Here is a 13,119-nt window from a genome sequence, read left to right on the forward strand (position 1 = left end):
TACAGTGCACGGTGAGGACAAGGTGGGGACCGTCGGTGGCCCCCACCTGGTTGGTGGCCCGGCAGTGGTAGGTCCCAGTGGCTTGAAGCTGGAGGCGGGGCAAAGGCCAGGCTGGGTCGGCCCCCCAGCCCAGCCACACCCCATCGCGGTACCAGTCGTAGCGGTGGGGGTGGGGCCACGCCTTGGCCTCGCAGTGCAGCATCGCAGCGCCCCCCTCCACCAGGCGCCCGCCCGGCTCCGCCAACAACCGCACTGCTTGTGGAGGGTCTGCGGGGGCACAGGGTCAAGGATCATGGCCTGGACGCCTGGGTTCCACACCCAGGGGTCAGGACCCGGATGCCTGGGGTCAGGGGTCAAGGCACCTGGATCCTAAGCCCTGGGGTCAGGGGTCAGGACCCGGACGCCTGGGTTCCACGCCCTATGGCAGGGGCCCAGGTGCTGGGGTCCAAGTCCTGGGGTCAGCGCCTGGATGCCTGGGGTCGAAGCTCTAGGGTCAGATGCCTGGGGTCAGAGGTCAGCGCACCTTGATTCTAAGCCTGGGGTGAGGGCCAAGACACCTGGGTCCCACTGGAGGTCAGGGGCAGGGGGTTGGGGCCTCAGGACCCTCCCGGTCTTCTGGGTCCCTCTGGGGTAAGATCCCTCCCGGACTCCTGGGTCCCTCCCAGTTGGGGCGGAGGGTGGGATGCTACTCACACCAGACGCTGAGGAAGCAGGGGGAGCTGTTGGTGGCGCCAGCGATGTTCTCGGCACGACAGTGATAGTGCCCAGCATGGTGGGGGTGGGCATGGGGCAGGTGCAGAGCCGAATCGGGGCCAGGGGGGCCCAGTGTGGCATTGTCAAGGAACCAGGTGAAGGTGGTGGGTGGGGGCTGGGCACTGCCCACGGCACAGCGCATCTCCACAGGGGTCCCGGCCAGCACCCTCCTCCCTGCCTGCAGCTCCACCTGCACCTCCCTTGGCCGGACTGGGGGGCGGGAACGGGACAGACAGGGGAGCAGTCTGTCAGAGCCAGGCTCTGCCCACTGCCCAGCTGGCCATGCCCCCTGCCAGGCCCCTGCTCTGCCTACCTCCCTGGCTGGCCACACCCCTGCCCGGGACCAGCCCCCCTCTCCCAGCTCCTGTACCCCCTGTGCACCCCCTCTGCCCCCCCTCCCAGCCCCAGGATACCCAGATGTGCAGGGAACTCTGGGGTCGGGGTTGTGCATGCGCACACACGCAGATGCAGACGCACACGTGCGCACAGAACCCAGGTGTCTGGGACACCCCCCATGCTCCTCCCTCTGCCATTCCCATGCCCCCAGTCATCCCCAGTGCCCCCAGTCCCCTCAATGCCCCTCACCCCAATGTCCCCAGTCCCCCATCTCAGTGCCCCCAGTCCCCCCATCACAATCCCTCCCACCCCAGTGCCCCCACTCACAGAGCACATCGAGGATGGCAGGGAGGGATCGGGTGGTGCCCAGCTTGTTTTGGGCCTCACAGAAGTAGGCACCACGGTGCTGGGGGCCAACACTCAGCTCCAGCATGGGCCCAGGCAGGTGGAGTGGCAGGGGGCGCCCGTCGCGGTACCAGGCCCAGGTGGGTGCAGGGCGGGCATCCCCCCCGGCACAGCTCAGCCGCACACCCGTGCCCTCCAGCACCTGCCCCTCGGGCTCCAGCGCCAGCCACACGGCCTCCGGAGGGTCTGCGGGCGAAAGGAGGGTCTCACAGGGGTGGGCAGAGCCTGGGGAGGGTGAGAGCCTGAGCCTGGTAGTGCCAGGGGGCAGGTCCTGATGGTGATGGGCAGGCATGTGGATGCCTGGGTTGGCTGAGAGCCTGAGCCTGGAGCTGGAAGGGGGAAGGGCTTGAGGATGACGGGCTGAGATGGGCAGGGCTTGGGGTAGTGGGCAGGGCCTGGGTTTGGTGAAAGCCTGAGCCTTGAATTGGAAGGGGTGGGGCTTGAGGATGATGGACAGGAAGAGTGGGAGGGACCAGGGAGGGGGATGTCAGGCTTGAGCAAGAGCCTGAACCCAGGGCTACAAAGGGGTTGGGTCTCAGACTGATAAACAGGTCTGGCTCCAGTGAGAGCCCAGTGCCGAAAGGGTGCGGGGCTCGAGGTCACAAGGGGTGGGGCCTAGAAGCTGCTTGAGTCTGCCCAGAGCCCGATCGTGGAAAGCGGACAGGGCCTGGGGCTGGGAAGGGACAAGGCCTCACCCGTGATTGACAGACAGGGAGCTGGCAGCTCAGGCTGCTTGCCTGCACCTGGGGCCAGGGGCTGATGGACAGCCTGGAAGCCCTGCCCCTCCTCGCCAGTGCCAGCAGCGGTACTCACACAGCACAACGAGGTCAAAGGGTGCAGAACGGGCGGTGCCAAGGCTGTTATGGGCCTGGCACACATAGGCGCCGGCATCCTTGGGCTGGGCCGGGCTCAGCTGCAGCTGGGCCTGATCCTGCCCCGGCAGCTCCTGCCCTTCCCGGAACCAGTGGAAATTGGCGGCCGGTGGCTCAGCCTGGCAGGAGCAGAGCAGCGCTGCGGGCGCCCCCGCGTGCGCAGGCAACACCGTCTCCAGCATCACCACCACGGCCCGCGGGGCATCTGCATGGGGGAGAGACACGGGGTGAGGGATGGGACCCAGGCGCCCAGGCTCTCTCCCTAACCTGCTACAGGGCCCCAGCTGTGCCTGCTCCCACCCTCCAGGTACTGGGGCCCCAGGTGGGGGGTGTCCCGAACACCTGGGCTGTGTGCGCGCGTGTGTGCGTGTGCATGGGGTCTGCTGTGATCCTAGGATAACACACAACTGCCGAGTCCCTGCTGGAACGGGGGGGGAGCCAGAAACTAAGACCCCATTCACCCAGTGGAAGACCCGAGGCCAGTGCCCCCAACAGTCGCTGCTGTAATGTCTAAGGAGCCACTTGTCAGGTCATATTCTGGAGAGAACACCTGTAATAGTGATTAGGGGTTACTATTTAAGTACATTCGAGTCTCTCTCTATGCGAATTCGTTTTGTGCGAATTCACTTATATGCAACGACCTTATTTATACCAGAAATTTGCTTTGTGTGAGAAATCCAGTGTTATGTGAAGTCGGCCGGCAATGAGCTCCCTGCAGGCTGGCAGCGTTCCAGCCCACAGGGAGCTGGCAGGAAGCAGAAGGAAGGCGGTGAGACGGGGGCACCATGTGCACGTACAGTACATGCACGTGGCCCCAAGTAGCCTCGAGGGCAGCTCTGGCAGGTAAGTGGGGGGAAGAGGTGGATTGAGGACGCTGTAGGGAGGGAGCTGGGCAAGGCTGGGGCTGCTGTCCAGCCGGGGGGTGCTTGGGGCCCGGGTCTGCAGTGTGCAGCTGCAGGGCCCCAGCAGGGAGCAGGACAGAGTCTCCAGTGGCTCGTCAGGAGGGCCAGCTCCCTGCTGCCGTGCACACTTCCAAGGGGAAGGGGCAGATGCATGGGCACAGCAGGCCCTGGCCCTGATCCTGAGCCTGACAGCTCCTCTCCCTGCCTGGTCCCAACACGCTGCACCCCGCTGAGCTGGCCACACACCTCCTGTGGCACGGGGTAGCACCCCTCAAAGAGCAGCAGGCACAGGAGGCGCATCCCCAGGGCAGCGCAGGATGAACAGCCTGGCCTGGGGGTGGGGGCTGGAGGGCCTGCGGGGGACACAGCCCGATCCTGGGTCAGGCTGAACACGGGCGGTGCTGAGACCACGGCCCGGCTGGACCTCACCTCGCCAGCACAGGGACCATGGCCACGTCCTCACCTATGCCCCAGCTTGATGCCCGCCGGGCTGTAGAGGCTGGGGGGCAGGGAACAGCAGGGCTATGCAGAGAAGGTGCTCACCCCATGCTGCCTTGTCAAAGTGCCTGCTGTGCATGCCGCTGCTTGCAGCGTGGAGCTCACAGCCTCCCCGCGCAGCAGTTATTGCATTGTGCAATTACTGTTTGAATTTGTCATGGTTTGGGGGGGCAGTAGAGTGAGGATGGTGCGTATCTCTATTAATTACATGTAATAATGGATTCGCTTTATGTGAATTCACTTTATGCAAGGTTTTTTTGAAATGCAACCCTTGCATAAGGAGAGACCCGAGTGTAAATCCTTGCAGGGCTCTGGCAAAACTAATCCTAGTAGTGACGTGTGTGTGTGTATGTGTGTCAGATGCCATGGTCCTAGCCTCCTTCTTCCCCTGACCCCAAACCCTGCCCCTCCCAACCCCCCCCACTCACACTGTACTCGGAGGTTGAGGCCGGGGGACGAGTCCCTGCCTTCATCGTTCTGGGCTGTGCAGCAGTAGGTGCCAGTGGAACCAGGCACCTGGGCTGTGAATTCCAGCTGAGGGCTCTTCTCTTCCAGGACTTCCCAGTTCCGGGTCCAGCGGTACTGGGAGATGGCGGGGTTGGCGCCCCCGAGCACGTCGCAGCGCAGCCGCACAGACTGCCCTTCGGTCACCACTGGCCCTGGCATCGCCGTCAGCGTCACGTTGCTTGGCGGGTCTGCAGGGGGCAGGGGCCATTACACACCACAGCTGGGCGAATCAGGGCATGAGCAGCACAGGGCAGTCCCCAGCTGGCATCCCAGGGCGGGTTGGGGGCAGGGCTTCCACTGGCTACACACCCCTAGTGCAGGCCCCACCCCCAGGGCCCTGCCCTGCACCCTTACCACCCACCTCCATCCCAGAGCTGGGCACATCAGGGTCCCAGCAGCCCAGGGCAGCCCCAAGCTGGCGTCCCAGGGTGGGCTGGGAGGCGGCGCTTCCACTGGCCATTCCTCCCAAGCCAGGCCCCACACCCTCTGCACTCAGGTCCACTCCAGAAATGGGCACAGCCCTCTGCCACCCCACTCCCTTGGCCCCACCCCTGTTTCCAGCCCTGCCCCAAGGTCCTAGCCCCACCACCACTCACAGAGCACGTGCAGCTTCAGGCTTGCAACGGGGGCACCGGGGGCATCCAGGGCGCAGGTGAGGACATGGCCGTGGTCCCCACGCTGGGGGGTGAGGTCCAGCCGGGCCACAGTCTCAGCGCCGCCTATGTCCAGCTGGGCCCAGGATTGGGACCGTGTCCCCCGCAGGCCCTCCAGGCCCCCCCAGGCCAGGCTCAGGGGCCGCGGGGGGCAGTGGTGGGGCAGGGAGCAGTGCAGCTGGGCCAGAGCCCCCTCCCGCAGCTGCCCCGAACCCTCAAGGCGGAGCGTGGGGCGGCCCGCTGTGGGGACAGGGGCATGGGTCAGGGCACCTGGGTGCCTGGGTTCATGCCCCAGGGCGGGAGGGGGTGAGAGGGCCTAGATGCCTGGGTTTGTGCCCCAGGGCATGTGGGGGCCTGGATGCCTGGGTTCACTCCCTGGGGTGGGACAGGACCCAGCGCCTGGGTTTGTGCCACAGGGCGGGAGGGGTTGGTGGGGCCGGACACCCTGCTCTGTGATTCCCCTTTGTGGTGAATTGTGGGTCAGGGGTCAGGTTCTCCCCTTGCCATGGGGGCAGGTGGGCTGGGGCAGTGGGAGCTGGGGCCCAGACACCTGGGTCCCTCCCACTCTGGGATGCACACGGGGGCTTGGGGAAAGGGTGAGAACCGGGGCTCCCGGACACCTGGGTTCCCTCACCTGCCACCTCCACCTCAATCTTCTCCATCCACCGCTGGTGCCGCTCCTCTTTTGGCTTCACTGTCTTCATTTGGGGGTGGGAGGCATTGACCCAGACCCCATAGGTGCCATTGTCTCCAACCCCCACATCCCAGATGAGGAGGCTGCAGTTACCCTTGAGGTCGCCCAGGAAGGAGACGTTGGAGGCTAAGACCGGCTGCGCAGCAGCCTTGATCCGGGCCAGCTCCATGCCGTTGTAGCCGCGGGTCTGGGGGTCCCAGCGGGGGTTGTGGTACCAGACGAGGGTCTGCACAAGCCCTGGGTTGCTATTGCTGAAGGGGGTGAAGCAGGCCTGGTAGCGGCATGGGATCTGCAGGCAGGAGCCTGGCCAGGCCAGCAGCGTTGCAGGCATCTCCACGGGGCGCTGGCAGCTGCCCAGGGCACCTGGGGGCAGGAAGGGGGCATGTACAGCGCTTGGGGCAGCCCTGATCCCAGTCCAGGGGGATGTACAGTGCCAGGACGCCCGGGGGCACAGGGGAGCACCTGGCAGATCACAGCTTCCCAGAGAAGCCAGGTGTCCGGGCTCCTGGCACCCCCACTCCCGGCCCAGGTGTCCCCAGAGCCCCTGGGTCCGCTCCCCTCAGGGAACCCAGGCATCCTGGATGCCAAGCCCCTTCCCTGCAGACTCTCCTGGTCTCTGTGAGCTAGCAGGAACCCAGGCTCCCAGAATCCCCTGCTCTCACCCCCCAGACCCCACCAGCCTCCTGGAGCTGGAGAGAACCCAGGCATCCCCCCGCACTCGCTCCAGAGATCCCACTCTCCTCCTCCCAGAGATCCCATGCATCCGGGCTGCCAGCCCCCCGGGGCTCATCCCCCCGCCCCACTCCCCACCCAGGGAACCCAGGCGTCCGAGCCCCCAGCCCGCCCGCCACTCACCTGGGAGGAACAGGGCCCAGGCCAGACGCCACATGGTGCTGGCCGCGCGGCAAAGGGTGAGAACCTGAGAGCGGGAAACCAGGCGTCTGGCTCCTACCCTTCACTCTGACCCCTGGTTCCCCCCGCACAGGCCCAGGCGAGGCCACCACAAAGGGGAACCCAGGTGTCTGGGCTCCCGGTCTCTGACCCCACTGCCCTCCCAGAGCTGCAGGGCCCAGGCGGCAGCACTGTTGCGGCGGAAGAACACAGCTAAACTTAGCTCTGGCACCAGTTTGGTTCTGACAGGGCCTGGGGGGGTGCGGGGGCTGCGACCCCGGATGCCTGGGTTCTTCCCCCCACAACGCCTTCAGGGTCCAGTGCTTCCCATGCCTCACTGTGGCTTCCTCTGGGGTGGAACTGGGCCCAAAGGGGGGGGGGAGATGGGGCGGGTGCCCCTATAACCCCTATAACCCCCCCAAACCCCTGGCTCTGGGGGTCTCCCATCGAGCACTGACCAGTCCCAGCCCTGCTTAGTGTAGCTGGAGCTCTGGCTTTGTGGGGAGGACATGCCTCACCTGATGCGGCCCCGATCCCCAGCCCCCACTGCCCACCCCCCAGCTCTCACTTCTCCTTTTGGGGGTAAACAAGCTCAAAATGGGTCCCTTTGGTTCCTGTGGAACAAAAAAAAAAAAGCAACCCACGTCCTGGGGAGCAGCCCAGCCCCTGCTGCCCTGCCAGAGAGCCCGGGCATCTGGGCTCCTGCCCCACTGCTCTCACCCCCCTGGGAACGCAGGTGTCCGGGGACCCGTTGCCCCCTCCTCTCAGCCCCCAGCCCCCACGTAAAGAACCCAGGTGTCCGGGCACCCACCTCCCCTGCTCTAACCTCCTGGACCCCATCCCCTCCCAGAAAACCCAGGCGCCCCCCCCTCTCAGCCCCCTGCACCCTGCCCTGGTCCCTGCCTGCTCAGGCCTCACTCCACTCCCAGAGAACCCAGGGGTTGGGCACCCCCTTGCCCCCCCCCAAGAACCCAGGGGTCTGGGCCCATGACCCCAGCCCCCCCTTGACCCCCCCCCCCGAGAACCCAAGTGCCCGGGTCCCCAGGGCTCCCCCCGCAATGGCTAGAGAGACCCAGGCGTGGAGTACCTGCAGTGATGCCTGTGGTGGATGTGGGGAGTTGCTGGGGGGGAACTCAGGCCCTGCCCCTCGCTGGGGGAGGGGCTTGCTGGGGGATCCCACCATCCCGCCCCCAGGGCAGGAAGTGGAGGGGGGCAGGCATGGTGTATCTAAGCAGGTGGGGGCTTGGTTGGTGCCTGAATGGGACACCGGTGGCTCTGGAGGCGGGGGGTCCCCGCCCCCACTGCCCCCCACCCAGAGCAGAACCCAGGTGCCCGGGCTCCCAGCTCTCACCCCAAAGCCCTGCCCAGCTGGGGAAGAACCCAGATGTCCTAGATCCCCACCCCCTCCCGAGGAGAAGATCTGGCTCCACCCCACCAAGCAGGGGGAGGTCCCCTCTGGGCCACACCCCCAAAGGGGAGGCCCCCTTCTTGCCCAGATAAAGACACTTTCTCCCACCCCAGTGATTGGTGGAAGCAGTGGGATCCATCCTCTAGGAAGCAGGGGGGGTGTCAAAGGTGCTGGTGTCATGGCAACCAAGGGTGGGGAGGAAGGGGGCACAGATCACCCAGCCCCTCCTTGGACTCTGCCTCCCACCCCCAGTTCCTCAATTTCCTGGTTCCCCTTTCCTGGACGCCTGGGTTCCCCCCAGCTCCGGGAGAGGTCTGGGAGCCCGGTCACCTGGGCTCTCTGGCGGGGGGGAACAGGGTCGAGGGGAGTTAGGACCCCAGATGCCTGGGTTCTTGGGGAGAGGAGTGGGGTCCAGGGGAGTTAGGAGCCTGGACGCCTGGGTTCCCTGCAGCTCTGGGACAGTTCTGGGAGCCTGGACGCCTGGGCTCTCTGGGGTGTGGGGGCGGGGGTGAGAGAGCAAGGGAACTGGGAGCCTGGACACCTGGGTTCTCTGGGATGGGAGTCCAGTTTGGGGGGTCACAGCAGGGAGGGGAGGCTAAAGGCCCCCCCCTGACACCTGGGTCCCCCCCAGCCATTAAACATTTTTTCTCCCCTTCCCAGGCCTGGCAGCACCATGTGGCCTCTCCTCTGTGCCCTGCTCCTCCCAGGTGCCTTTGCCCCCCATGCCAGGCGCTGTACGTTTCCCATGGGTCAGGATTGGGGCTGTGCCAGGTGCTGTACCCACCCCCTCATGCCCCCAGGCACCCTGGGCGGATGCCAGCACGCCATGGAGATGCCCGTGACGATGCTGGCCTGACTGGGCACCTACCTGCAGATCCCGTGCCACTACCAGGCCTGCTTCACCCCCTTCACCGGTGCCAGCCCAGGGCTCGTGCAGACCCTTGTCTTGTACTGGGACCCCCGCTGGGACCCCCAGATCCGCGGCTACAACGGCATGGAGCTGGCCCAGGTCAGGGCCGCTGCACAGCCGGTCTTGGCCTCCGGGGTCTCCTTCCTCAGTGACCTCAAGGGCAACTGCAGCCTCTTCATCTGGAACGTGGGGGTCAGGGACAGTGGCACCTATGGGGTCTGGGTCAGCGCCACCCCCCCGCCACCCCCAGGGAGAAAGGTGCGGCCAAACGAGGAGCGGCACCGGTGGTGGATAGCGATCGAGGTGGAGGTGGCAGGTGAGGGAACCCAGGTGTCCGGGAACCCCGGCTCTCTCCCCCTCACTGCAGCCCCCATATCCATCCCAGAGTGGGAGGGAACCCAGGTGTCCAGGCCCCCTCCTGCCCTGGGGAACGACCCCAGGTGTCTGGGCCCCCCCAACCCCCTTCCATCCCAGGGAGAACCCAGGTGTCAAGGCCCACCCAACCCTCTCCTGCCCCAGGCAGGAGTCCAGGTCCGCAACCCCACCAGGATCCTATTCCCTGATGGGGAGAGAACCCAAGTGAGGGCACTGAGCCCCCTCCCACCTGGGGGCAAAGAACCCAGGTGTCTGGTCCCCCTCCCACCCAAGGGAGAGAACCTAGGTGACCCCCCCCCTCCAGGGCAGCAAACCCAGGTGTCTGTTCCCCCTCCCACCCTAGGGTGCAAACCCAGGTGTCTGGGCCCCCTCCCACTCCGGGACAAAGAATCTGGGCCCTGGGGTGCAAACCCAGGCATCCGGTCGCCCTGACTGGTGCTGCCCCCCACAGTGGGTTCCCCCATGCCATGCCTGGATGATCTGGGGCAGCTGCGGGAGGGGGCCCCAACCCAGCTGTGATGCTCCCTGCCCCACAACTGCCCTCCATGGCCCCTGGGCCTGGCCCCGATCCTGGGCCCGGCTGGACACGTGTAATGCTGAGACCGCAGCCCAGCTGCACGTCACCCTCCAGCGCGGGAACCACACCCGCACCCGCACCTGCATCCTGGATGCCCCCAGCACCCCCGCTGCGTGCCTGCAGCTGCATGTGCTCTGTGGGTGAGGGCAGGGCCTGAATTAGTGGGGATTGGCCAGGGAAACCCCCAGCCCACCTGGGTGCGCCAGTTTGAGACTTCCCTGGGTTTCTGCTGCGCTGATGCGCCCAGCTCTGGGGTGGAACTAGGTGGTGAGGGGGCAGGGCAAGACCCTGGGGGTGGGACCTGGATTACAGGCGGGGGGTGGTAGGGGAAGCCTGGACGGCTGGGCCCTGTCCCTCACTGCTGTGTATCCCCCACGCCCCATTGCAGACATCCCCTGGGCTGTGGCACTGGTGTTGGCGCTGCCTGCGGGTGCAAGGGCACCCACAGCGCTGCTCTGCTCTGCTCCTGCCAGGCCAAGCCGCCAGCTGCCGATTTCCACTGGTTCCAGGATGGGCAGGAGCTGCCAGGGCAGGATCGGGCCCAGCTGGAGCTATGTCCAGCCCGCCCGAGGTGTGCCAGGCCCACAATAGCCTTGGCGCCACCTGCTCCGCACCCCTCAACCTTGCTGTGCTGTGAGTACTGCTGCCAGCTTGTCAGTCAACCTCTGGCTCCGGCCCTGGGCAGCACCAGGAGGAGGCAGGCAGCCAATTCTGGCAGCTCCCCATCTGTCAATAATGGGCCAGGCCCCGCCCCCTTTCAACACAGGCTCCACCCCCTTTCTGGGGCAGGGCTCAGGCTCTCAGGCTCAAGTAGCCACTAGGCCACACCCCTTGTGAGCTCAAGCCCCACCCCCTTCCAGCACTGGGCTCTCACTGGAGCCAGGTCCGTTTATCAGCCTAAGCCCCGCCCACTTTGTACCCCATGGGTTCAGACTCTGACCTAAGCCAGGCATCCACCTCCCTGGCCCTGCCCACTTTACCTGTCAGTCATCCTTCGGTTCCCCTTCCAGGCCCAGGCTCAGGCTCTCACCCAACCCAGGTCCTGTCCATCACCCTAAGCCCCTCCCACTCCAGCCTGCCCATCATCCTCAGGCCCTGCCCCTTTCAGTACCAGGCTCAGGCTCTCACTGCACCCAGGCCCTGCCCAACACCTCAAGCCCCGCCCCTTCCAGCTCCAGGCTCAGGCACTCAGCCAACCCAGGCATCCACCTACTTGACCATCACCCCAAACCCTGCCCAGCTCAGCTTGTCCTTCACCTTCAGGCCCCAATACCAGGCTCAGGCTTTTACCCAACCTTGGCCCTGCCCAGCACCCCAAGTGGGGGCTAGAGGCGTGACCACCAGAAGCCCTGCCCACCCCGTCCCTGCCCCAGCTGGGGCTCCCTGGCTTGCTTTGGCCTGATGAGGCACCCAGCTCTGGGGTGGCTCTGCTGGGTATAGTACGCCCCGCTGCAGACCCACCAAGGGACGTTATGCTGACGGCAACACTGAGGTCAGTGGTGCCTGAGGGGTGGCCCATGCGGCTGCGCTGCAACATCCCCAAGGGCACCAACCCCCGCATCTTCCAATACCGCTGGACCCGGGACTGGGAAGTACTAGGAGAGCAGGGCCCCAAGCTGGCCTTCACAGCCTGGGCATCGGGCACCTACTGCTGCACAGCCTGGAGTCTCGAGGGCTCCATTCCACCTGGTTGTGTGGCGTGATCCCCCTCAGCCTCAGCTTGTCTGCATCTTGTCTGCCAGCCTGGCCCCCCCCCACCGAGTCCTACTGGTGAGTGGCTGTGAATGGCACTGGGGGACCATGTAGCATCTCCTCTGTGCCCTGCTCCTCCCAGAAGCCTCTGCCCCCCACGCCGGGCGCTGTACGTTACCCGTGGGTCAGGATTGGGGCTGTGCCAGGTGCTGTACCCACCCCCTCGTGCCCCCAGGCACCCTGGGCAGATGCCAGCACGCCATGGAGATGCCCATGACGCTGCTGGCCTGGCTGGGCACCTACCTGCAGATCCCGTGCCACTACCAGGCCTGCTTCGCCCCCTTCACCGGTGCCAGCCCAGGGCTCGTGCAGACCCGTGTCTTGTACTGGGACCCCCGCTGGGACCCCCAGATCCGCGGCTACAACGGCATGGAGCTGGCCCAGGTTGGGGCCGCTGCGCAGCCGGTCTTGGCCTCCGGGGTCTCCTTCCTCAGTGACCTCAAGGGCAACTGCAGCCTCCTTATCTGGAACGTGGGGGTCAGGGACAGGGGCTGCCTCAGATGGAGGCGTTGGAGTTACCCCATATCCATAATGGGGGAAGGGGGTCATTTTTGAGGTGGGGGTCGCTTGGTGCCAAGATGCAGCCAGCTCTGATGGGGAGCATCTTAGAAAGGGCTAAGTGTAACACTGCACTGGGGGTAGGGGGGACACGAGCATATCTGGGGTGGAGATGCAGCTAGTTCTGGGGTGGATCCATTGGGGACCAGCCAAGTATCACACAGCTGAGGGAGGGGATCAAGCCAACTCTGGGGGTTGCAGGCAGTTCTGGGATCCGCTGGATACCGTCCAAGTGTAATGCAACTCAGGCAGGGGATCAAGCTAGCTCTGGGAGTTGCAGCCAGCTCTGGGGTGGGAAGCAGCTTAGAAAGTGCTGAGCATAACACTGCTCTGCAACTGGGGGGGGACTTACCCAGTGCCAAGATGCAGCCAGCTCTGGGGGGCATCCACTGGGTACTGGCCAAGTGTAACAGCTCATGGATGGAAGCAAACCAGCCAGGGGATGTAGCCAGCTCTGGCGTGGAGCCAGGGACTGGCTGAGTGTAATGCAGCATAGGGGGCTGTTATCAAACCAAATAAAACCACAGACGAATGCGGAGGGTCCTTGGTCACATCTTGTGGGTCACTGGGTACCGTGACAATCCTGGATGATCCGGGGCAGCTGCGGGAGGGGGCCCCAACCCAGCTGTGGACGCCTGGGTTCTCTGGGTGTGAGGGGGGGCAGATGCTCAACACCAGCAGGAGGCAAGGAGAGGGGAGGGGACGGGAAGGACGGGGTGGAGGGTGGAAATGCGGCTACCTCTGGAGGGCCAGGTACAGCGCCGGGCGCGGAGCAAAGAGCCACGAGACAGCAGCAGGGTCAGGAATGGCTTTATTGAGAGCCAGAGCAGCCTAGATGCCCGGGTTCTCGGCAGCTCCGGGACGGGCGTGGGGCCGGGGGCAGGTCCCCGGACTCCTGGGTTCCCTCCCGGCTCAGGCGTCGAGGCTAGACACATTCACGACCGACTGCGCGGGGGCCTTGCTGGTGGCGGGAAATGGACGAGCCAATGAGAACAGGGCGTGGGGGAGGGCGGGACCTCCCACGCCCC

General features: G+C 65.5%; 2 protein-coding genes across 2 annotated transcripts in view; both read right to left on the reverse strand.

Moving 5' to 3' along the window:
• The window catches only part of CD22 (CD22 molecule), an 8,912-nt gene extending 1,305 nt beyond the window's left edge, over positions 1-7,607 (reverse strand). The window contains exons 1-9 of the mRNA XM_025194188.1: positions 7,599-7,607; positions 6,476-6,539; positions 5,561-5,983; positions 4,870-5,166; positions 4,195-4,461; positions 2,308-2,571; positions 1,417-1,680; positions 694-963; positions 9-267 (exon numbers count right to left, since the gene is read on the reverse strand). Of these exons, the coding sequence (XP_025049973.1) occupies positions 9-267; positions 694-963; positions 1,417-1,680; positions 2,308-2,571; positions 4,195-4,461; positions 4,870-5,166; positions 5,561-5,983; positions 6,476-6,509 (2,078 nt within the window). The 5' untranslated portion in view covers positions 6,510-6,539; positions 7,599-7,607. The remainder of the gene's footprint in view (positions 1-8; positions 268-693; positions 964-1,416; positions 1,681-2,307; positions 2,572-4,194; positions 4,462-4,869; positions 5,167-5,560; positions 5,984-6,475; positions 6,540-7,598) is intronic.
• A 5,288-nt stretch (positions 7,608-12,895) lies between these two features.
• The window catches only part of LOC112548428 (hemicentin-2-like), a 7,066-nt gene continuing 6,842 nt past the window's right edge, over positions 12,896-13,119 (reverse strand). The window contains exon 9 of the mRNA XM_025194193.1: positions 12,896-13,052. Within this exon, the coding sequence (XP_025049978.1) occupies positions 13,004-13,052 (49 nt within the window). The 3' untranslated portion in view covers positions 12,896-13,003. The remainder of the gene's footprint in view (positions 13,053-13,119) is intronic.

Source organism: Alligator sinensis, unplaced genomic scaffold, assembly GCF_000455745.1.
Source record: "Alligator sinensis unplaced genomic scaffold, ASM45574v1 scaffold1434_1, whole genome shotgun sequence".
Lineage (NCBI taxonomy): Eukaryota > Metazoa > Chordata > Crocodylia > Alligatoridae > Alligator > Alligator sinensis.